Source organism: Danio rerio, chromosome 20 (genome assembly GCF_049306965.1).
Source record: "Danio rerio strain Tuebingen ecotype United States chromosome 20, GRCz12tu, whole genome shotgun sequence".
Lineage (NCBI taxonomy): Eukaryota > Metazoa > Chordata > Actinopteri > Cypriniformes > Danionidae > Danio > Danio rerio.
In genome coordinates this window covers 17,100,365-17,123,404 of record NC_133195.1, presented here as the reverse complement: position 1 = coordinate 17,123,404, position 23,040 = coordinate 17,100,365, and the positions used below count along the sequence as shown (strand labels likewise).

At 34.1% G+C, this 23,040-nt stretch overlaps 3 protein-coding genes across 5 annotated transcripts in view; 1 reads left to right on the top strand and 2 right to left on the bottom strand.

The window, feature by feature from the left end:
• Positions 1-23,040, top strand: part of fam20b (FAM20B glycosaminoglycan xylosylkinase) — a 65,546-nt gene that overhangs the window by 18,232 nt on the left and 24,274 nt on the right. For all 3 annotated transcript variants that reach the window (XM_073932578.1, XM_073932579.1, NM_001044818.1), the window contains exon 4: positions 850-936. In XM_073932578.1, the coding sequence (XP_073788679.1) occupies positions 850-936 (87 nt within the window). The remainder of the gene's footprint in view (positions 1-849; positions 937-23,040) is intronic.
• Positions 4,325-13,418, bottom strand: LOC141375034 (uncharacterized). Its single transcript, XM_073933340.1, has 6 exons — positions 13,334-13,418; positions 12,740-12,890; positions 12,403-12,596; positions 12,159-12,309; positions 11,764-11,891; positions 4,325-9,618 (listed from the first exon to the last, which is right to left on the bottom strand). The coding sequence occupies exons 3-6, from the start codon at positions 12,562-12,564 to the stop codon at positions 9,313-9,315; spliced, it is 747 nt and encodes a 248-aa protein (XP_073789441.1). The 5' UTR covers positions 12,565-12,596; positions 12,740-12,890; positions 13,334-13,418; the 3' UTR covers positions 4,325-9,312.
• Positions 13,397-22,854, bottom strand: si:ch211-195o19.4. Its single transcript, XM_068215627.2, has 6 exons — positions 22,766-22,854; positions 22,571-22,663; positions 19,659-19,725; positions 18,261-18,376; positions 14,928-15,026; positions 13,397-13,669 (listed from the first exon to the last, which is right to left on the bottom strand). Exons 3-6 carry the CDS (start codon positions 19,723-19,725, stop codon positions 13,523-13,525), a joined length of 429 nt encoding a protein of 142 aa, XP_068071728.1. The 5' UTR covers positions 22,571-22,663; positions 22,766-22,854; the 3' UTR covers positions 13,397-13,522.

Sequence of the window (23,040 nt, the reverse complement as noted above, 5' to 3'; positions counted from 1 at the left end):
ATGAACTGCTAGAAGATTGTTGCTTTAATAGAGTTTGATACCGCATTCCATATGGAAAAAAAACCTCCGCATTTCATGATGCAGGTGTCTGTGGTGCTTCACTGACTCAGTAGGTGCAGAGAATAGTGTCAAACAGCCGTGTCTATATAAATTATGCTGTCGCAAAATGCGGCGAAAATCCTACATGACGGTAATAGTTTTCTGTACTGCACTTCAATAATGTGGTGAAAATTGGCCTACTCTACATGTCTTAATCCGAGTTCTGTTTAGTTTGATTATAACCTTAATCAGATTAATCAAAAATTGTTGTTTACATGGTAGACTTTTAATCAGAGTATGGTCTTGATCGCATTAAAATTATTATTGGTGTCCATGTAAACATACTTACTGTTCCTGCTACACCCATAGTACAGCAGCAAAGTTCATTGATTATTACACCAGAACGAGAGTATAGTTCCTTGCCATATAAGCCTAGAAAATAGCAACATTTCTTTTTTTAATTACATTTTTATGCTTGGTGTTTTGTGCTTTGGTGTGCACACTTACATTAGCACTCATTAATATGATAATCATCCCACTGCGCTAAAGCCTCTAGTCTCATTGACTGCCTGCTTCTGCTCTCAAGCCTATTCACTCAAACCTGTACATCAGACTCTCTGCAGCAGAATATTTGCTTCCTTTTGGTTTTCAGTCTACTAAATGAAGACTGTTTGGGTATGATATGTACATTTACTTTATTTTGCATTCCCCACTTACTATAGTACCCTGAACCATAATAAAAACACTTCTATGTGGTGTCCGAAGAAAATCTTTAGGTTGATAATTCAGCTTTTTCTTTCTGATTATTAGGTACGTTAGAGACTATGTGGTGGAGGGAGAGCCATATGCAGGGTACGATCGCCATAATGCAGAAATCGCTGCTTTCCACTTGGACAGGTAACAAACACATACATATACACATACACATACACATAAGGTGACTTAATTTCAATTTATAACTGGTATTAAAGGGATGGTTCACCCAAAAATAAAAATTCTGCATCATTTACTCACTTCGTTTCTTTCTTCTGTTGTATATTTGGAAAAATGCTGGTAGCTGGTAGCTTCCATTGTTTGTTTATGGAGGTCAATTGCAGCCAGCATTCTTCAAAATCTCTTGTTTTGTGTTCAACATAAGAAAGAAACTTATAAGAAAGAAACTTATAAAGGTGTAAAACCACATGCAAGTAATTAAATGATGAGGTATTTTTCATTTTTTGTGTGAACCACCCTTTTAAGATGTGTTTTGTTAATTTTAACATGAGTAGATGTCAGTAAATACCAGTGTAAACAAACACCGAAACATCGAGATCGTACAATCTGAAGCAAATTAGATTGCATTGCTTTCATGATGTAAACACCTGTAAACACTCTTTGTCTTCTTACCAATGCCTTGATTGATGCATTTTGAGAAAGTACACAAAAAACTAGGGCTTCATACTTGGTTGCAATGTATCAATACATACACCGTTTACGATAATCATGGGACTTTTTTATCCGTTTTCTTTCTCACTTGTAAGCCACCTAACATGAGTTTGATCATTCAGCATGGCACTGGGTGTTCCTGTGAATGTGTGATGAAACATGAGGGAGGTGTTTAAATGAAATTCACACACAAAGGACACATTTGAACATGTTAATATTAAATGGACATGTATAATGAAAAACTTTTCAATGATACATTTGTCTCCATCATTGAAACACTAAAGGTAACACTTTAGATTAGGTGTCACTTCTTACTAATAACAAGGGGCTTATTACCTGCCTATCGTTAAGATACTTTATTGGCTGTTTATTACTATATATAAAGTACATTTTCTGTATGGTCTTATTCTACATACCTTATGCTACCTAATAACCCAACTACTACCCTAATAACTGATAATAAGCAGCTAATTAGGAGTTTGTTGAAGCAATAGTCATAGTTAATGGTTTATTAATAGTCAGAATTGTACCCAGGGTTCTCATGCTTCTTGAATTTTAGACATATGGATTCAAGGCCTGGAAAATACTTAAAAACAAACACAGGTCCTTAATAGGGCCTGAATTAAATGTGAAAAAAATTGTTTATGGTTTTATTTCAACAATTGTAAACAGAACAGAAAACTGAGATAGTCTAAAATGAAAAATCGTACATTTTAATCTTATAAATGATGATAATAATGATGATAATACTGACTAATAATGCAGGTTTGATCATTATTTCAGAATTGTCTGCATTTGAATATTACCAATATCGAATTAAACAAATTTTATTTAAAGGGAAATGAAGCACTCAGTAAAGTTTACATTGTTTTGTAAATTAGTTTCCACTTTAAATTATATATATATAATTAATGTAACCATTTACCAGAAAACTATATGTTTAACTATAGATTTTAGACCTAGGTCGCTGCCATCTAGGAATGCCTCTGTGTCTGACATATGGGGGTTGGTTTCGTTCCGTCAGCTGAACAGATACAGTGAAAGTAAAGGATTGAATACAGATACTGTAAAGTCTAATTTAACCCAATGCGTGATGCTGTGGTCGGGGAGCTGGTGCAAATACAAGCATCAGATTTGTGTCTAATAAATAAATAAATATAAATATATATATATTCTATTTTCCCTCTTTTAATTACCGCTTTGGTTCACTCCTTGTATTACACTGCCTGTGTAGGTTTAAACCATGGTAGTAATGGATTGAACACAGAGACTGGACAGCCTAATTTAATCCAATGCATAAAATTGTGGATGTGCATCGCAGAGCTGGTGTAAATACAACAAATACAATAATAAGAAGAATAATAATTCCTTACATTTATATAGCACTCTTCTGGGCACTCAAAGCGCTCACACAATGGGGGTTGGGGTGGTCTCCTTATCCACCACCTGTATGCAGCATCCACCTGGATTACGCGACGGCAGCCATTTTACAATATTGACTTTTATGGTGCTACATATACCGAGTATGAATAACAATGTTAAAGTTAAAATTAATGGTGTTTTAACAAGTCCTTGAAAGACTTTGAATCTGTAGCTCATCAAAGATTAATGAATTCTGCGAGCACAACTACGAGTTAAGTGAAAATAATTGACCAATTAGCTTTAGCTTGTATGGAATATACACATTTTGGTAGATTAATTATGTCAGACTAACCCCCGGGTTAAAATTGTCAATCGCTGACAAGCGCCCACAGTGATAAAAGCTGGAGGACCACTGGTTTAGACCACAGTTAGTAAGTTTTTGTGTCAAATTAAGTAAAATGTTATTTTGTTATGTTTAATGGGTTTTTGTTTCAATGCATTTGTTTATAGTTTGTGGTTTTGCTCAAGACAAAAAATCTTTACATTAAAGACCTGTAAAGTAGTAAATGATGCCATTGAAAAGAAAAATTCCCAAGACATTTTTAACATTACATTCATATAACAAAAGAAAGAAAAGGTTATTCTGTTAGTTTCAATAACAGTTAGCCCCTGGGAGATTCCCAGCAACACTTACAAGCAGCTTTGTACATTTTCAAAACATAAAAGCTGAGAATTGTGCACAAATGTTCATGTACAGTCAACATAAAACAAGATACGATAAAAAAAAGTGTCCTTGTTAAATGACTGACTCAAGTGCTCTAAATAAAGACTAAATAAATCCCTAACAGACCTGTCTTAAGGAATAATTGAACTGTAGAAATGAGCCATTGAATTATTGGAATAATAATGCATGCTCAGGGTGTTGATGGATTTACACATTGGCTTCACATTAGGTTTAACACATTTTCATTATTTTTTAATAACTCAACATCCGGAGTCAATATATTCTGCTTATGCTACACTTAACCCACGTTTAGATGTTGAGATTTTACATCTCATCCAAAGCCTTCTGCTTTGTTTTTGAACAATTGGTCAACCTGCCTGGAACTACTTTAGCTGTTGAATGAAAATAATTAACTGCACACTTTATGTTTATCAGACATTCAGAGCCAAGCAATTAACAGCTCTGAACTATAAAACCCCAAGCACAATAGCTGTAAGGAGCTATAAGGATAACAATAAAGACACGCAGAAGGTTTACATGGACCCCAGTAATCTGAGGAGTCTACCATGTAAACAGCGAATTTTGGTTAATAAAATTAAGGTCATAGTTGAACTAAACAGAAATCTAATTAAGACATGTGGAGTATGCAGATATTAGTGGTAATATTGAAGTGCAGTACAGACATGTAAACACTGCAATCAAACATTTTGCGACAGGATAGTCTATACCAGGGGTACCAAATCTGAATTTTTAATTACGGCCAAAGGTCTGGAACAAATGGTATTACATAACTTCTTATTAATAAACATCCATAACATGCTATACAAGTCAGCACTATTTATTGTTGTTAAAATAAATTGGCGTTTGCATTCAAAACACATGAAATACAAAGCAAAACCACTAATATAAGTGCAATTTTGTACAAAACACAACAAAAGGTAGGCCAATAGTGTCTGGATGCAGCCATGATGATGCAAGCTGAGATTGCATATATCAGCGATGTCAGACACAATGCACTCAATTGAGCAAGGGATGTCACTGTAAGGTGTAGGGTTATGGGTGGGGTTATGTGGGCTCATTAAAAAGCATTGCAGCTGAGATTGCAACTGCACTAGGACCAGACCGCTCTCCAAAAAAAAAAAAAATACAAAAGGTGTGTGATGAAAACACCTTTAGGTGTAGTTTTGTGGTCCTTATATCTGTATTTTGTGGATACTGCCGTTCAAAATGTCCATGTTTTGTTTCATAGAGGCATTTTATATTTTATTTTCACTCTCTAATTGTCTCATTGCAAATCAATCAGAATGACTTTTTGCTTGCTTGTGGCAAAATGAACGCATACTTATCTGTCTATTCAACTCTATTGTGGAATGTCTATTCTCTTCATCATCTTTTTTTTTTTTCCCATGAAACTGACATCTTCGTCCATTCAAATGATCACTTTGTTACGCAGGAATATTTTGAATATTTTGCCTTCGATTATTTTTTACATTTTATTAAAAAAAAACCCAAATAACTAAAGTGTTGATTCACAAGGTTTATGCATGTATCAATGAAGGAAATCCACAATTTGAATCCTTTACGCATGGTCGTACAATACAAAATGGAGTCAGTCCGTATTGAATACTGACGTGGTGCGGATCTGGACTTTGCGAAGCTCTGGTGTATACACACACAGTTGTTTGACTCTTTTCTTTGCATTTACCAAGTCAGTAAGGAAGCACAGACACCAGAATCACGAAATGCAGAGTTTTTTTTTTCATACGGCGTGCGGTATCAAATTCTATTAAAACAACAGTTTTCCAGCAGTTCATACTCGCATCCAATATATTGTTTGTCACGTGTGGCATGCATGAAATGTTTCTGAGTGAAAGTGAAAGTTCCAAACTGCACTTTTCGAAAACAAAAGTCGACCAATTAAAAGTGAAAAAACCGAAATTACATGAAACTTCGGAGGAAATGTGGATATCGTGGTGACGCAATGACGTTAGTCGAATTATGTGTATTAACATGTAAAACAGCATCATGAAAGCAATATTCAAAAAGCAGCTCATTTGAACACCTTAATCATATTATTGTCTTATTCCGATTAAGGCAAATATTTCCATTATGATTTCCATGTAAACATAGTCATTGTTCTAAAAGTCAAACCACAGCAGAGTTCAGACCACAGCAAAAAATCATAAACGTATACAGAAACCAACACATGCTCATTGGGAATATGTGGAATCAGGCAATAAAAAGACTAAAAATAAACTGATTATTATTGTTTGCTGGTGTGGACAAATATAGTTAAAATCAATTAAGAATGTTTTATTTTTCCTGGTCAGTTGTGAACATTAGCTTAGACCTTTTTCAAAGTCCTACCATTTACTTTTGGCCAAATTTTCTTGTTATTATTTTTCTTCAAATTGTCTACTGTAAACTCACTCCTTTCACTCTAAACGCATAAAGCGCCCATTTTTTTATGGCACACGAAGGTGTTCGTGCAGCTGTAACATAAGTTTGTAACTCAAACAATAACAAAACAAAGGCAAGAGAGGTGTCATAAAAATAGCCTTTGTGATTGGTGTCCTATTTAAAGCTATCTAAAGCAATGTGATAGCTGTGTGTGAGGAACACCTTGAAATCAAAACCCTTTGGTGTTTCACTAGAAAAATAACTTCATTTTGGAACAACATGGGAGTCAAAAAGTGCATGCATGAACACTGCTGACATGAAGAAGACTGGATACAGTTCATATATTGTCCCTATATAGCACACACGTATTATATAACACTTTAGTTTAAGCAACAGTTCACACTATTACCTACTGGCTTATTATTAAGATATTAACTGTTTAGTTGTACTTATAGAGTATTGCCTTATTCTACATCCTCAATTCCACCCAATACCTAAACCCAAATATAATCTTAATAACTATTATTGAGTCTATTGAGCTATTAGTGTGTTTATGAACCCAATCTATTAAAATACTGAACAAAATAAGATGCAAACAGTAGAAGACAGAATTTCTAGCCCCTCTGAATTATTAGCCCCCCTGCTTATTTTTTTCCCCCAATTTCTGTTTAACGGAGAGATTTTTTAACACATTTCTAAACATAATAATTTTAATAATTCATTTCTAATAGCTGGTTTATTTTATCTTTGCCATGATGACGGTAAACAATATTTTACTAGATGTTTTTCAAGACACTTCTATACAGCTGGTATAGATATGTGGTATAGTGACATTTAAAGGCTTAACTAGGTTAATTAGGTTAACTTGCCAGGTTAGGGTAATTAGGCAAGTTATTGTATAACGATTGTTTGTTCTGTACACTATCAAAAAATAATAATAATAGTTAAAAGGGGCTAATAATTTTGACCTTAAAATAGCTTTAAAAATTTTGATCTGCTTTTATTCTAGCTGAAATAAAGCAAAGAAGGCTTTCTCCAGAATAAAAAAACATTATTAGACATACTGTGAAAATTTCTTTGCTCTGTTAAACATCATTTGGGAAATATTTTCAAAAGAAAAAAAAATCAAAGGGGGCTAATAATTCTGACTTCAACTGTATATGCTGGAAAACTGATGCAGGACATGGGAGATATTTTCTAAAGAACAACAGTTTAATTGTTCATCACAAACAATGAACAACCATCACAAAGCCCCCAAAATGTTTGTAGATCATCAGGAAACCACACTCTATTAAACACCAGAGTTATTTTAATAATTTCAGGCTTAACTGGGTTAATTTGGTAAACAAATTTAGTTAATCAATTAACTCAGTTGCCTAATTAAGGTTTGTTCTATAGACAATGGAAGTATGGGGGCTGATAAAATTGACCTTAGCAGTTAAAAATAAAATAAACACTTTAGAAATTAGCTTAAAGGGGCTAATAATATTAACCTTAAAATGGCTTTAAAAAAATTAATCAGCTTTTATTCTTGCTGAAATAAAGCAAATAAGACTTTCTCCAGAAGAAAAAATTATTATCAGACGTACTGTAAAAATGTATTTGCTCAGTTAAACATAATTTGGGAAATATTTAGTCAATAAAAAAAAATCAAAAATCAAAGGGGCGCTAATAATTCTGACTTCAGCTGTATTTGTATGTATACAGACCAATGACTGTAAAAAATATTGACGACGCAACAGCGCATTTTCCCATCAAATGCTTTGAAGGCAAAATGCCTCATGATGGGCGCAAACTGTTGCAAAACACTGCTGAAATTGGAGCCTGGGCATGTGCAAAAGGGTCTACCTGATGGAGCCAGAGGCAGAGACGCGGAATCAAGCTTCCAACCAAACGATTGTCAATGTCGAATCAACTACGCCCCGAACTTTTCATTTGACTGCCTGTGTCTGCACTCTAACAAAGGCTCGCTAATTTAAATACAAGCACTTACATTGCTCACATTACACAAAGCTGCTTGTAATAATTTAGCAAAAACAATACATGTTTGACTGCAAAATAAACATTTTTTCAGACACTGTAGCCTGGGTTAGACTAATATGAGCACAAAAAAATATTTCTTTTATAACAGGGTTGCTGGTATTTTTTATTTTCATTGTGGTAGAAATAACACTCGTAAAATCTGAACATTAACATATAAACAGCACATACATTTTTAGAAAGTATTTTTTTAAATTAGCAATTAACACACTCTAAAAAATGCTGGGTTGAAAACAACCCAATTTGGGTTATTTTGTAACCCAGCGCTGGGTCAAAAAGGGACAAACCCAACGCTGGGTTAATTTGACCCAGCAGGTTGGGTTACACGTCTAACCCAGCATGCTGGGTTGTGATTTTAACCCAACTATTGGTTAAAAATAACTACACTGCTGGTTTGAAAGTAACCCAAAATGGGTAGGAAATTTAATCTAGAAACTTTGGTGATTAAAATTACTAAAATAAAAACAATTCACAGTGATACATACTTCAGAAATAGAATTTTATTTGACAAAACATGTAAAAATGTGTCCATTTGTATTTAAAACATATTCACCTTAGCATTAACATTTTTTTTAAGAAAATGTATCAAACTGCTTAACAAAAACACTGACTTAAGTCAGACAAATAACTTTAAGAAAAAGAAAGATTTGAAATATAAAAACTTTTCATAACATTTGCATCAATCATCTGTAAGAATTAATTGCAATGTAAGTGCAGAGTAGAGGAAAAATAAATGCAGAATAATGAAAAAAAACATCTTGACAGAAGATTCACTGAAAAATACAAATGTGTACACAAACATCTACATATCCTAACATATATAAATCATCAACTTTAATGTAGAAAGAACGTAATGTAGAATTAATAATAATAAAAAGGCACCAAAGGAAAAAAAAAAGTTTAGATTAGGAAAAAAGAAAACAATTTAAAATAGAAAATTTTAAATAGGTAAATATTTCATAACTTTTACAATCATGTGCAAACATCCGTAAAAAAAGTTGCAATCTAACTGCATTGTAGAGGAAAAATATTTAGAATAATGAAAGTGCATAAAACTGACTGAAGTCAAACTTACTTCTAAGAAAAAACATTTAAAGTATGGAACCATTTCATAACGTGCACAAACATTTATATGCATCACATTAACATACCATGTGACAAAAAATGTCACAATAGGTCATCAATACAATTAATCGCAGTACGATTCAAGTAACTGAAGGAATGTAACTGATAGAAGTAGAAGAAACAGAGTAGACTGTAGAAGTAACAGAGTACAAGTTGAAGTACACAAAAACCAAGGAAGCGGTAAGGTTACAGTATTATTACTGTTTTTCAGCAAAAATGAATGCTCGCAGAACTCTTACTGCCGGTGTCTCCTCCCCAGGAAGTCCATACACCACAGTCTGTAGAAACTGCCACACCAGGGAACACTGCTTGGGGTAGTTCACGTCAAAAATGTAAAATGCTTTAAAGCAAATGTCCACTGCAGCAAGTAATGTGCTTTGCTCAAGTGCTGTGCCATTTATTATAGCAAAGGCTTGAAAGTTGTGGTTGTCTCCAAGCATGAGCACGTAAGGAGATTCAATGGACTCTTTTGAACGAAGGTACTCAGCCATATTGGTCCCAATCTGAAAAATAAATAAATAAATAAATAATGGTATAGATTCATTAAAAACTTAAAAATGTTAAAGTTAAACCAACTAAAAGTTCAGCTAACACACTGCAAAAAAGTTTCTTAAATTTTTCGCCTTTCTAGTCATAATATTTAAAAATTCTAAAATCAAAAAGAATTTTCTAGACAAGCAAACATGATGTCTCATTTAAAGCAATAATATGCCAAAATTAAGAGAAATTTTCCCTAAAAACAAGCAAAATAATCTGCCAAAGGGGTAAACAAAATAATACTGTCATAAGGAAAAACAAGATTATTTTGCTTACCTCATTGACAGATTATTTTATCATTTATCATTATATTTATCATTATTTCTTAAAACAAGACAGTATGTTTTGCTTGTCTAGAAAATTATTCTTGATTTTGGAATTTTTATATATTTGGACAAGAAAGAAGATGAAAAATCTAAGTAAGAAAAGCATTTTTTGCATTGTGTTGGCATTAGGGCACGACTTTTTGGCCTGGGTGCAGATGACTCAATGCAAAAACACAGTTCTTTTACGATGTTACTTTTATTTTTTAATATAATGTCAGCTTAATGTAACATCAAATTCTGTCTTTATTTACTCAACCCTTTGTCAATACAAACTCCAATTTGTAATAAAAGCTAAGAATTTTCTGTACATATCCCTGTCTACGCAACTACCACTTAGGTTAACGAAATGAACATCCATTTAAATTTTTGTTCAGATATTCCAAAGAGACTGTATTGCTTTATATGATCAACAAACTAAAATGTAGGCTTTTAATTACATACAGCTGTGATCAGAGAACAAGCAGAAGCACAAGCATGCTTTTTGTCTCACAAAGCAGTCAAGGACACATGCTTGAGATTCTGTTTAAAGTTAATGTTTATTTTAAAAAGCTATTGTGTCTCTTCAGAAAATGTTGTTTATACTTAACTGCTCAATTAATATGGATTATTTTTTACAGACACTTTATAATTTTTTTGAAGCTTTAAAGTAGACTTGCTGCAATAGTCGGTAATGTCAGTGTTTAAGGAGAAGTCCACGCCCAGAGCAAAATGCTCATGCCTTTCTTTGTTCAGTTGTAAAAAAAAGTTTTTTGAGAAAATCATTTTAAGATATAGATATGGTGTACCGATTTTGAATTACCAAAATGCAATTTAAATGTGGCTTTAAACATTCCCAAATGCGGTTGTAACTGATCCCAGCAGAGAAAGAAGGGTCTCATCTAGTTAAACTATCATTATTTTCATAAAAAAAAAAAAAAAAACTTTTTATGAAACAAACTGATCATTTTGATAGAGAAGACTCTTTCTACTCAGCTGGGATCATTAACAACCACATTAGGGATCATTTGAAGCTGTATTTCAACTACATTTCTGAAGTTTAAACTAAACAAAAAAAAAAAATTCTGACTGAAGAAAGAAATACATTAACATTCAAGATGACATAACCTGCAAATCTTTGTTCTGGAAACTGAAAAGTTGACTTCTCCTTTAAGACTGACATTAAGGAGAGCAAGAGGATAATGGAGGAACCAGTAATCATACTGGGTAGAAGAGCACAATCAGCACACCTCTTGAAAGAAGAGGGAGACAAAAATGAAAAGGAAGCTGGCACTGAGCCACAGCCCTCCATTATTACCGGTGTTGTGACACATCAATAAACCAGTGAAAAAAATTGCGTCAAACCTACTTCAAAGTGCTACTGACACTATCAATAAAGGGACAAAAATCTCTCAAATTTTTAAAATAATGTAAAAAAAACATTAATTTGTCATTTAACAATAAATACATACAATGGGTCCTTTTCACATTAACAAGAATCTCAGACGTGGAAGTCATCATCATTTTGAAAACTTTATAGGGTTAATTGGGAGATAACGAAAAATATAATTTTTGTATTTGGTCTAATGACAAAAGTAAAAAAAAAAATCTAATCAAACCAAATTAGTTTCCAAGACTTTACCAAATAAGGAAGAATAAATCATTATTCTCTTTCAATTCCAGTTTTTTTAATAAACATCCTCGCTGCAGTGTTAATTACAGTTATTATAATTTCTCTATGAAAAGGGCCCATACAACGTATTATAAATGCTTTACATCATGTAGTTTTAGCAGTAGCTGTTAACTTACAGGCTGTATGTCAATGAAGGCTTTCCTGGTTTCTAGGAAAGTGGGTTTGAACGTTTTTCTTCCAATTTTGTACACATGCGTTGGAAGGATTACAGGAAGGAGTTGCATGGCGATGTCACTCTGTCTCTCTTTAAAATAAAAAACACCCAAAGTACAAAAAATGTAAATTAACTGCAACAAAAGGTGACTGAAATAAATCTACATACAGTATATTACATTAGTTTCTAAAATTAAGAAATACTTAACTATTAAGAAATACTACACTAAAAATGATAATGAAAATTGTCAATACTAACAGTCATTTTTATATTAAGGGGCAATATTCACAATCTATCCTTTTTGGGATTGATGGGGAAGTAACTAATTTCATAAACAGTTTGCTGAATGCCTATTACCTGCTGACATTGTTTCTATGTCGTGAAGTAGATTAAGAGCTTGTTTTTGTTTGCTGGCAACCTGAAGAATCTTATCCTTAAACACTGGTACCCAATTTTCTGTGAGTTTTGAAGCACAGTCTGGATTCAAAATTAAAAAATCCTGGGATATCTAAAAAGCAGAAAACAAAGACAAACATGGCAAAAGTTGTAAAACAAAATGAAACGTACTTAGCCAATGAATTTAGTTAAAAAATTTTCCCACCATGCCTGGAGTGTCGAGAAGACGTGGATACTCTTTGGCTATTTCCATTATCGTTTTGGATCCATCGTCACGAATCCATTTTGCCCTTTGAATCGCTGTTTCTTTCATGTACTGCTCGACCTGACTTGCTGGCCAGATATTATTTCTGAGCCACTCTATCATTTGAGTTGCTCTTTCCGAGTCCACATTCGAATCTGTTGTGAGAAGAACCATACATCACAAACATACAGCTATTAATGTTGGCAAATAGAGATCATATTCATATCAAACAGTTAGGTCTTTTAAATGGGTCAAAATTTTAAATGATACCCAACCCTACACATATGTACCCACATACCAGGAAAAGTAAAATTACTGCCGTCTCTTGGGTTGTCTGAACAAACTGGCTTTTGTCTTCCTCTTCTAATCTTTTTGCGCACATTCCGAAGACGCTCTTCAAGGAAGCCTGTGGCAGGTCTGTGAAATCTACCTGGACTGAACCATGCCTCCTTGTGTTAAAAAAAATACAAAAACAGAATTAGAAATTAACACTGGACCAATTTACCCAGAGTTCCAGAACTAAGGTAATAGTGACATTAGTTGTGTTGAAGTACATAAATGCACAAACAGAAAAACCCTCAAACAGCCCATAAAATCGGGCTCCATAAAGTCTGAAATGGTTGAAGGACATTACAAATTAAAGCACCCTGTTATTATTGTTTGTAATGTGCTTTTTGATTTTCTTTATTATTTACTTCTTGCATGACTTAAGTACTTATTATTTTCCATTTAAATTTTAATTTGTAATTATTGTTAACAAGTATGTACTTGTAACATGGTAGTTAAATAAGAAAATACAGAGAAATGTAAGATTCTTAATCAGATTTGTAATAAGTAATCAGATTGTGAGATACAGAAAAAAATAATAATCTGTCTTTGACACTGTACTCACATAGCCTTTACCCTGGCAATCCTTAAGGCATGGAAATTGTTCGACTATTGACGAAGCCAAGGTGACTTTTGTTGCTCCACTTGGACTAAAAGAAACAATATTCTGATTTTTTTAAAAGATACTACATATGTACACATTTAATTTCTCAAACAATATTTTTAGCATTAAATACATTACTTAAATTTGTACTTACTTTTCTCCAAAACGCTCAATTAGATGTGAAACCAAGATACGAACCATCGATTGTCTTTCTTTAAGCGAAATGCAGTTGCTTTTTTCAATGGCATCCACAATACTGCTGCCACAGGATGTTGCTGTAAGGATGTCTCTTACATTCTAAAAAAAAAAACATTTAAAAATAAATATAAAATTAAATGTGTTTGATAAATGTTGATTCGTCCTGAAATAAAGTGAAACGGCTATACGTCGTGTTTGCTGGCCTCACACATCTGTCAGCCACTCAGTCAGCACGTCACCTTAAAGGGTAAACAAATGTTGCACAGCTCTACTATGGTTACAAAAGGTTCACAGTGTTATAATTCACTTACCCTTTAATACGTTTTAGTGTAAATATTACCTGCTATTAAAAAAATAAAATGTTTTGAGTAAGAAGCTATAATATGTAGCCGTGGCGGGATGAATTGTGGCGTGGCGCCCCGCCATGGAACAATGTATGTAGCAGAAATCATGGCATGTAAATATATATATATATATATATATATATATATATATATATATATATATATATATATATATATATATATATATAAATATATAAATATATGTGTGTGTGTATAAATAAATAAATATATATATATATATATATATATATATATATATGTGTGTGTGTGTGTGTGTGTGTGTGTGTATATATATATATATATATATATATTTATATATATATACACACACACATACACACACACACACAAGGTTTCCGCTACATTCATTCTTACATGGTGGGGCGCCACACCAAAATTCATCCCACCATGGCTACATCACAGCTTCTCACTCAAAACATTTTATTTTTTTAATAGCTGGTAATAATCGCACCAAAACACATTAAAGGGTAAGTGAATTATAATAGCGTGAACCTACTGTTGCGTGAGGCCAGCAAACATGACGTATATTCGTTTCACTTTACTTCAGGAAGCATTAATGCTACTCTGTAGGTCTATTGGAGACATTCATAAATATTTCTAGCAAATTTAATAAATGTTAGTGACACACTCTTACATAAACGCACTAAAATCACATTCAGCACCATTTGTTTGAGAGCGCACAAGACCTGCGCGCTCTTGAAGCGGCTTATATTTGAGGGGGCATACAGAAGTTTTGTGCACGAGCAGAGGAAATTGACACGCAAGCAGAGATTCGCATGCTCGTAGGCTATTACATAAATGCGATCCCGACTTATAATACTGCGCTTACGACACCTGTCATTGAAATAACTCCATAGGTAGTGGGTAGATCTGTGTAATAAAAAAAAAAAGGCTTGTCGCCACAGCTGGAAAAAATCCTAGAGGAAACACTGTATACACACACACACACACACACACACACACATATATGGTTTATCAGACTGGAACCTTACAAATGCTGCTGCATGCTCCACCGTTCTTCTGTGCTGCTCAGGACCCTGCTGCTGCTCCCTTAGTACTGTTACTGTAGTTGCAGGCTCTTTGATTGATTCCTTTAATAAATAAAAATGAATAGCAATTCACATGTCTGTATTGCATTTTTACTATAGGTTTACCTTGCCAAATATATTGTGTCAGCAACAATACAGTGATGCTTGTATCCACGATTGTTACATGCCAGAATGTGCAAGGTTAATGTAGATTAACACTAACATCATAGAAGACAAGTCTGGTATAATGGATAGAGGAACGTACAAATTATGTCCAGAATTTCAGTTTAAAACACCAATCACTATGAAAGAAAGAAAATGACGTGCATATGAATTTCCTTGGATATGTATTTTTAAACACTTGTAGATTTAAATTTATAAAACAGCATTTCCATATGAAAGGTACTCAAGTAAGGTATTTTTTCATATTGCAGCTTGTATTGAAGATAAGCAAAATGCAATGTAAATTTTTTTGATGTCATGCAGCCATAAGTGTCATCACATAAATTATTTATAATGGCATTGCTGATCAACTTCACACTTGATTAACATGACATTTCAATTTAACTAAGCCATTCATTAAAACTTACATGTATTGCGATATCCCCATGATGACTTTGATGAAATTTGTTGATATTTGTATAAATGTTCAAACGTGCATGATAGTTTTTAGTATTAGGTGTACACAATCATGGGCTAATGTTGTTTTTGATCACCCTGCTACCATAACCCCATCCACCCACCCAACACCAAAAACCCATCTTCAACAACGCCCTCCCGCCCCCTCCTAGAATAGCCTGTATCGCAGCGAAATGTAACGGTGGTTCTCATCGTCCTGTAAGGACATTACAACATGAAGGGGGTGATGATCTTCAACAGTGTGAATGTCCACCGAATCAAGCACAGAAGAAGGAGACACAGAGAAGGCAAAATAATGCCTGTCAAATCCAACTGTGTCCCATTTTTTCACAACGAATTTGACCTTGGAGTCAAAGAGCACAACATTCCTAATGGTTGCAAACTGGGGCTCACCATCAGCAGAGTGAGATACAAAAAGTGTCATTCCTGGCCTATAGGTTGCTCCCTTGTACTTAATCCAAGATGGTAAATAGACTTCTGAGAACAAAGGGATTCCCTCAAATCCATGTTTCACTTTTTCAAAATCGTCTATAGATGCCAGGAGTGTGGTGTATCCTGGACCAACTTCAAAGTCATGTGAGAACATTTTCTCAGACATCAGGGTGTAGCACAACATCATCTGATGTCGGAAAGCCTGTGTTTTACAAATGTTCCGAAAATTGCAGGTTACATGACTTAGTCTTTTGAAAAATCCATGTTTTGCCTCAAAACGCATGGACCAGAAATGAACCAACGGTCCAAGTTTCCTGATGGCCCCAGGATAATGAAGCATGAAGTGGTGCTTTGGCTTCAAATGCCTGTCTGGATAAAGCTCCAAAAACAGACTATGGTGTTCCTCAATCAAATGCTGCAAAAATGTAACTGCCTCTGCAGTTAAGGCTGGAGAGAAAATCAACTCCATACAGCTAAGTAATGAAAGTATTAGTTCCCAGTGTCTCTCGCCTTCTGGAATCAAATCCCCTATCATAAGAGGGAGCAACCTTAGAAGGCACCACATCTGTGCTGCTGTTTGTCTCATGGCCCCATCCGGATTTTTAAGATCCTGAGGCTTGATAACAGATGGCTTATTGCGACTATCAGAAAAACCATAATCAAAGCTTGTAAGTCTATTATTCAGTTGATCGAGTGTTAAGAGTTTTTGTTCAATCAGAGAATTAAGAACAAGCTTGATTTCGTAACCTCCAACTCCTTCCAAAATGTCATGCATGACATCAGGAGTTACATTGTCAGTTACATGGTAGAACTGCAGTTTATTGAGCGAACACGCTCTTTTAATGCCAGTTTCAGTTGGGTTATTCTGAAGTAAATCAGAGTGATAGTTTATCCTGTTGCGCATCACTGACAGGTCCTCAACTGTCTGTTCTCTCAAAACCTCTTTATGAACGCGACACCATCGACATACAGTTTTCCCTGAGAAACTTTCTGTGTAGCCTAGGATGGAATTAAGACCCAGGTTATCCCCACAAACCTGTGCAACGCTTGCTTTAATAGTACCCTTGAAATGTTTTGTGTCAACCTGAACTCCTTCCAATTCCAGATCCTTAATCTCAGACACAATTGGATCTAAGACAGCATTTATTCCATAAGTTTTTATGTCATCTGTCTTGTACACTGCCAACAAGAAGTGAGAGTTTAGGCTGGAGAGAAACTCAGGTCGCAAGCATTTAAGAGTAAAATAAACAAAGCCTAGCTTGTGAACTGAAGTTTTTGATCCAAGTGGGTTTACCATCTCACATTCATCGTTGTACAGTACAAGAGGAATGGATAACTCTTTGGAAAACAGTTCACTGGATTTGAAGATTGTGCCGTCTCTAAAATCTTGCAGTGCAGTGCTCTCTTGATTTTGGCATTCAAAGATCTTGTCTATTGTCCCTGGACTTTCTAAAACCAGCTTTAGCAAAGGCCTTAAAGGAATTAGCTGAAACGTATCTTGGTCTGCCACTTGTTTTACAATCCCCGTCAATGTGTCTCTCTTTTGGGTGTATGAGACACCAGGGAAAGGCACTTCTTTTGGATGAACAAAGCATCCAGACTGTGTAAAGTACTGCTTTTGCTTGTACTCTGACTCAAAGCCCTGAAATGGTTGAGCTGCCACTGCAAAATTTTCTAAAAAACTCTGGCTCTCAGGACTGTCAAGGTGGCCTATGTCTCTTAAAAAAGAGGCTGTTTTTCTTTGTAGGGATCCAACAACATCACTGACAAGGCTAGATGTGTGCTCTACCACACAATTAACAGCACTCAATGTCTGGGAGGAATTTGACCTTAATTTTGCTAAAAACAATGCTACCCTGTCTCTTATATTTTCCTCCTGAAACTCATCACATTGTTCATCAGAAATGTCATCATGCTCCTCATCACTCTGTTCAACAGCCTCTAAAACTGAATCTGATGAATAGTTTTCAGGCTCAACCAAAGGGGCTTCCTCCATTTCATTGCCAATTTCATTAGCATGCTGCAGTAGGTGTCTTCTAAATGATCTAATAATACTGAATGTGCGATTACATCCAGCTTGAGCACACTGAAAGTATGTGGATGTAGAATAGACATGATGTGCAACTCTCAAATGTGAAAAAAATGCTCTGACGTCAGATCCCAAAGACCTTTTGCATTTAAAGCAAATATACCCCATGTTGTGTACACCTAATACCTTTTACTTACATCAAGCACGTTCTTGAGGTACTTCTTGAATTTTAAACGAAGTCCAATAATAGGGATAAGAGAAGTCAGTGTGACATCATCTAAAAGAAGGAGGGTTTCTTGATCAATCTTCTCAGCTGTAAGACAAAATATGCAGAACATAAAAGTATTTTATGCAGATAACCATAAACAGTAATTGTTCATGTACAATCAGCTTTGTGTAAAACAAATATTGCTTCAAAAAATTAATTACTGTCCAAAAGTATTTTTGTCTCATACAACTAAAAAATACAAAAGTTGGAAGTGGCGTTCTCATTTAAAGAAAATAATTCCTAACTGGTACCCAGTGCTAAATCAATTCATGGTAAACTTACAAGCCATATAGTTTGCTGCATTCACTATCAATATAAAGCTGTTTTGATCTGTATCGTATAAAATTCCACTGAAATGAAAGTGACTTGACTTTGAGCCAAAGATTTAAAGACTGTAAACATTTGATTACTTCGATTAACGAGCTACGAATCACGCATGCATACGAAAGTTGGCACACACCTCAAACAAGCCAAAATCAACAAAAAAAAGTCTCTTGGAGCGGAATCTCAAACCCAACAGGAAGTTAGATCTATTTAACTTTCTGTGGCAAAAAAAGTAAATAACAGAAAGCCACTGGTTGCATGAACAGCAAATTTAAAAAATTAAACAGCCAAGGACAAATTGCCATTTGTTTTTTAATCTCTCAGTAGTTTAAAGTGTTGAAGTGGCTACTGATTACTAGGGCTGCCCCTAACAATTGATTAACCTTTAGTCGATCAAAATGTTTTAGTTGCAGAAAAAAAAAATCCACATTGGTGAAGTCATGCAGATTGTTAACAGCTGATCTATGCAGTAGTAGCTACATCAGGCAGAATTTTCGAATGCTCTTATCGGCCTCAAATAAGCTATGGCTTAACATCTGCAATATAGTAGCAACTTTACATGGCTGCTCAATCTAATGCTACTGTAGAAATATGTGCACAATGGAAATGTCTGTGCAGAGTGTGAAAGCATATCAGCACCTTTGTGGTAACTTGCTCTTTAAATTCTTTGCCATGTTTGGTCATTTAGATAACAGTAATACAGCCTTTGAAGATATGTGAAGACACTACATTTCTGTGTGCACTCACAATAAAAACAACACTGCACTTTGTAAATACTGTAAGTAACAGGATGGGCTTTCTGCCCAATCCAAAACTATGTATATTTGCCTTGTAAAATAGGCAATGTGGACAATTAAAGACTAATTATGATTTAAATGGTTTATAAATAAATGTGTAATTATTCAAATAATTCTTCAAATGAACATCACAAGTCAAACAAACAAATCTTTAGACAGAGCAGCCCTAATGATTACAATGAACCAAGTAAAATATTATTACATACCTTCAAATTTGGGGATCAACTCTGCAAGATTCCATTCTATTAATTTGTTTTTTACGTATTCATCCATCTGAAATAACCAACAGATAAAAGCATTTTAGCAAAATATTAATAAAGTAAAAAAGATAATCTCAGCCACAAGTCACTTTATCACAAAAATACTCCTAAGTGATCATAATTATCCAGGGTGTCACAAAAGATGGAAGTCAAACTTTTCTTTTTGGGGATCGAAGATGATTAGGTTGGATTTAGTCTGAGCTCAGACATTCCCATCTGCATTAAACTAACCATACGTACAGGATTAATTAAAGATAAGTCAAATGATGTCTGTAGAATGTAATATGCTCTTAGTAAATGAATAACATTTGCTATTCAATGAACAGCTGTAGAAGCATAGAAGGAAATACTTTAAGTATGTTCTGACCAAAAAAGAAAAAGAAAAAAAAAAGAGAAGAGAAGCTGAATTTAACACTTATGCATTATTACAAAAATGACCTAAAAAAATTAATTGAATAAATTTAAGGAGCACAACAGTAAAAATACAACTGTTTTACAGTTTACACCTCAGAAAGATCACTAATCACAGTACTTGCTGCCATTACCTACATAGAAAAAGATAATGTGTCATTCAAAATGCATTTTATTAAAAAGGAAAAGCTCCTAAATGATTCTAACTGTTCTTGGTGTGGTGTTTAAGAAACAGCTGTCGAACATGCTTAGTTTCAACTCTTTTTTAGCCTGAACTGAGCTCAGGGATTCCCGCCTGCATCAAACCATTTACAGGATTTAAGAAATAACATGTTAGTAGTAAATTAAGTTACCAAGTCAGTGCAGACCACAGACACCTGCATTGTGAAATGTTGAAAGGAGGGTTTTTTTCTTCCATTGATCATGCGGTATAAACTTCCATTAAAACAGCACTTAAAGCAGTTCATAGTTGCATCCAATATCTCATGTCACGAGTGATAAGGATGAAATGTTCCAGAATAAAGGTGAAAGTGACAAACTGCAGTTAAAGTTGAAAAACTAAAAACGAAACACCCAAAATTAACATGAAACTGTGGAGGAAATGTGGATAGCGCGATGATGCAATGACATTAATCTAATTATTTGATATAACATGTAAAACGGGATCATGAAAGAAACATTCAAAACGCAACTAATTTAAATGCCTTAAATCCACACGTAATGGCTGTAACAGCCGGATAACAAACCTCACGACAGCAGGTCAAAGTGAGAGAAGCAGAAATTAAATTTAACGTTCAGCTTTTCTCCAGCAGTGAAAGAGGGGGTTCTGCTGTATCAGTCACAGAAAGACTGACTAACGTTAGCAAACGCACAGACACAGTCAATAGTATCCAGCTGCAGGCCCGCAGAACCACACGTTTTAGGCACACACAATCTAGGCAAACCATATATGGTTACGACGGATGTTAATGTGATTAACGTCTTTTTGAACATCGTCATCGATATATTTTGATATATATGATGAATAAATATTGTACACAATAAACAATAGCGTTTACTTTATTTCATAAATATTGCAATCGAGACGGCTGAAGGGGAGCATTGTTTCCGATCGCCATTCAATATAATAGACTGAACAGTTTTTAATCATTCATTATATCTGATCAGTCATTATTATCTGACAATAATATAGCAGATACTCGTTTGCTGGCCTTGCTGAACGATCTAATTTGGACAGGTTTAATTTATATAATGGATTAATTTATGATAAAGGAAATAATAGCAAGTTAATATAGGCAATAATACATTATATGTAATAAAAATCTTTACATGTACCAAATGTATAACACTATATTAATATTTTACTCAAGCGATTCAATAGTGTTTGTTTGCTTAACTTTCTAATAATCTTTTAATTAATGATTTCCCACATTTAATACTGTAGTAATTTATAGTAAGCAAAAAATTGTTTTTAAAACCAAAATGTAGTAATAGGAACAAATTAACTATTAATAATAAAAAATAAGTATGTGTGTGTATATATATATATATATATATATATATATATATATATATATATATATATATATATATATATATATATATATATATATATATATATATATATATATATATATATATATAAAACAGCTGTGACAGTTTAGTAAAAGATAGTTTATATATTAACTTATAATTATAATCAGATAATCAGTTATGATAATCAGTTTATAACTATATATATATTGTTTAAATTATTAACTATAGTAGGCTAATTTATTTTAAAGTGACATATTATTGTTTGCTTTTTATATTTTACAATAAAGTGATTTTAATCAAGTATGATTATAGTAAGATATTGAATTAGTTTATTACACTTAATCCAACAAATAGACGGTCTATGTTTTCTTTGTATATGAACACATGAATAAAGTCATAAGTGTCTTTAACCAATTATTTTTATTTACATAATTCGAGTTCAGAAACTGCAGAGATGTTAAAATGATCGTGATGTAATAATAATAATAATGACTGAAATGGGAAACCATAATGAAATGGGAAACCATAAATTGTGTGTCCTCGATTGTGTGTGCCTAAAACGTGTGTGGTTCTGCGGGCTTGCAGCTGGATATATCTCGACACTGTAGGGGTTCACACACACACACACACACACACACACACACACACACACACACACACACACACAGCAAATTGTGCAGTCTCTGCGTTTTAAGTAAGGTTAGATGAAGTGTTTTAAATAACGTACTGGCGGTCACGTTGCATCCACGAAACAATTAACTTAATTTTGACAGCCCTTAAGTTCAGCGAAATGTAACGTTACCTTACAAGCAGAGCGGGAATGTACGTGGATATGCTGACAAAATTATTTAAGTGAACCTGTACAAACACAATAGCTTTAACATATACAAAAGTAATATTAAACTGTTCACCTTATCTTTTCCAAGCTCCTTCTGACGACGATGTTGGCGCGCCCTTTCTCGTCAAGACGACAAGGTCGTCTGTAAGGCGAAGCACGGCCGTCTCTTTTTAGTCGTTAGGTAAAAAAAAGCGTATATATGTATTATACAGGAAACTAAATGTGTTATCTCGTATGAACATTGGTAAATACACACCGAATAACTTACCTTTCAGACAGAATTTCGCTTGCTTCCCTCTAAAGACGGCAGAGAAAATGGCGGTTGCTCACGCTGATGTCCCTGCTTGCCTGGACGGTGACGTCACGTGCGCGCTCTTTCACGTATGCGTTTCCAACCCAGCACTGCTGGGTTACAGATCAAGACCGATTTTAACCCATAACTTAAGTGAACACTGTATCAAAACCATATCCAACACAATAGCTTTAACATATACAAAAGTAATATTAAAATGTTTACCTTATCTTTTCCAAGCTCCTTCAGAC

Bases quoted from the DNA above. Each gene is read 5' to 3' on its own strand.
- LOC141375034 (XM_073933340.1), bottom strand. From the start codon at position 12,564: ATGATAGAGTGGCTCAGAAATAATATCTGGCCAGCAAGTCAGGTCGAG. The intron at 12,310-12,402 runs GTGGGAAAATTT...TCTGCTTTTTAG, and splicing joins TTCTCGACACTCCAGGCATG to ATATCCCAGGATTTTTTAAT. The intron at 11,892-12,158 runs GTAATAGGCATT...TTTATTTTAAAG, and splicing joins CATAGAAACAATGTCAGCAG to AGAGACAGAGTGACATCGCC.
- si:ch211-195o19.4 (XM_068215627.2), bottom strand. From the start codon at position 19,725: ATGGATGAATACGTAAAAAACAAATTAATAGAATGGAATCTTGCAGAG. The intron at 18,377-19,658 runs GTATGTAATAAT...TTTGTCTTACAG, and splicing joins GTTGATCCCCAAATTTGAAG to CTGAGAAGATTGATCAAGAA. The intron at 13,670-14,927 runs GTAAGGTTCCAG...TTTTTTTTTTAG, and splicing joins TGGAGCATGCAGCAGCATTT to AATGTAAGAGACATCCTTAC.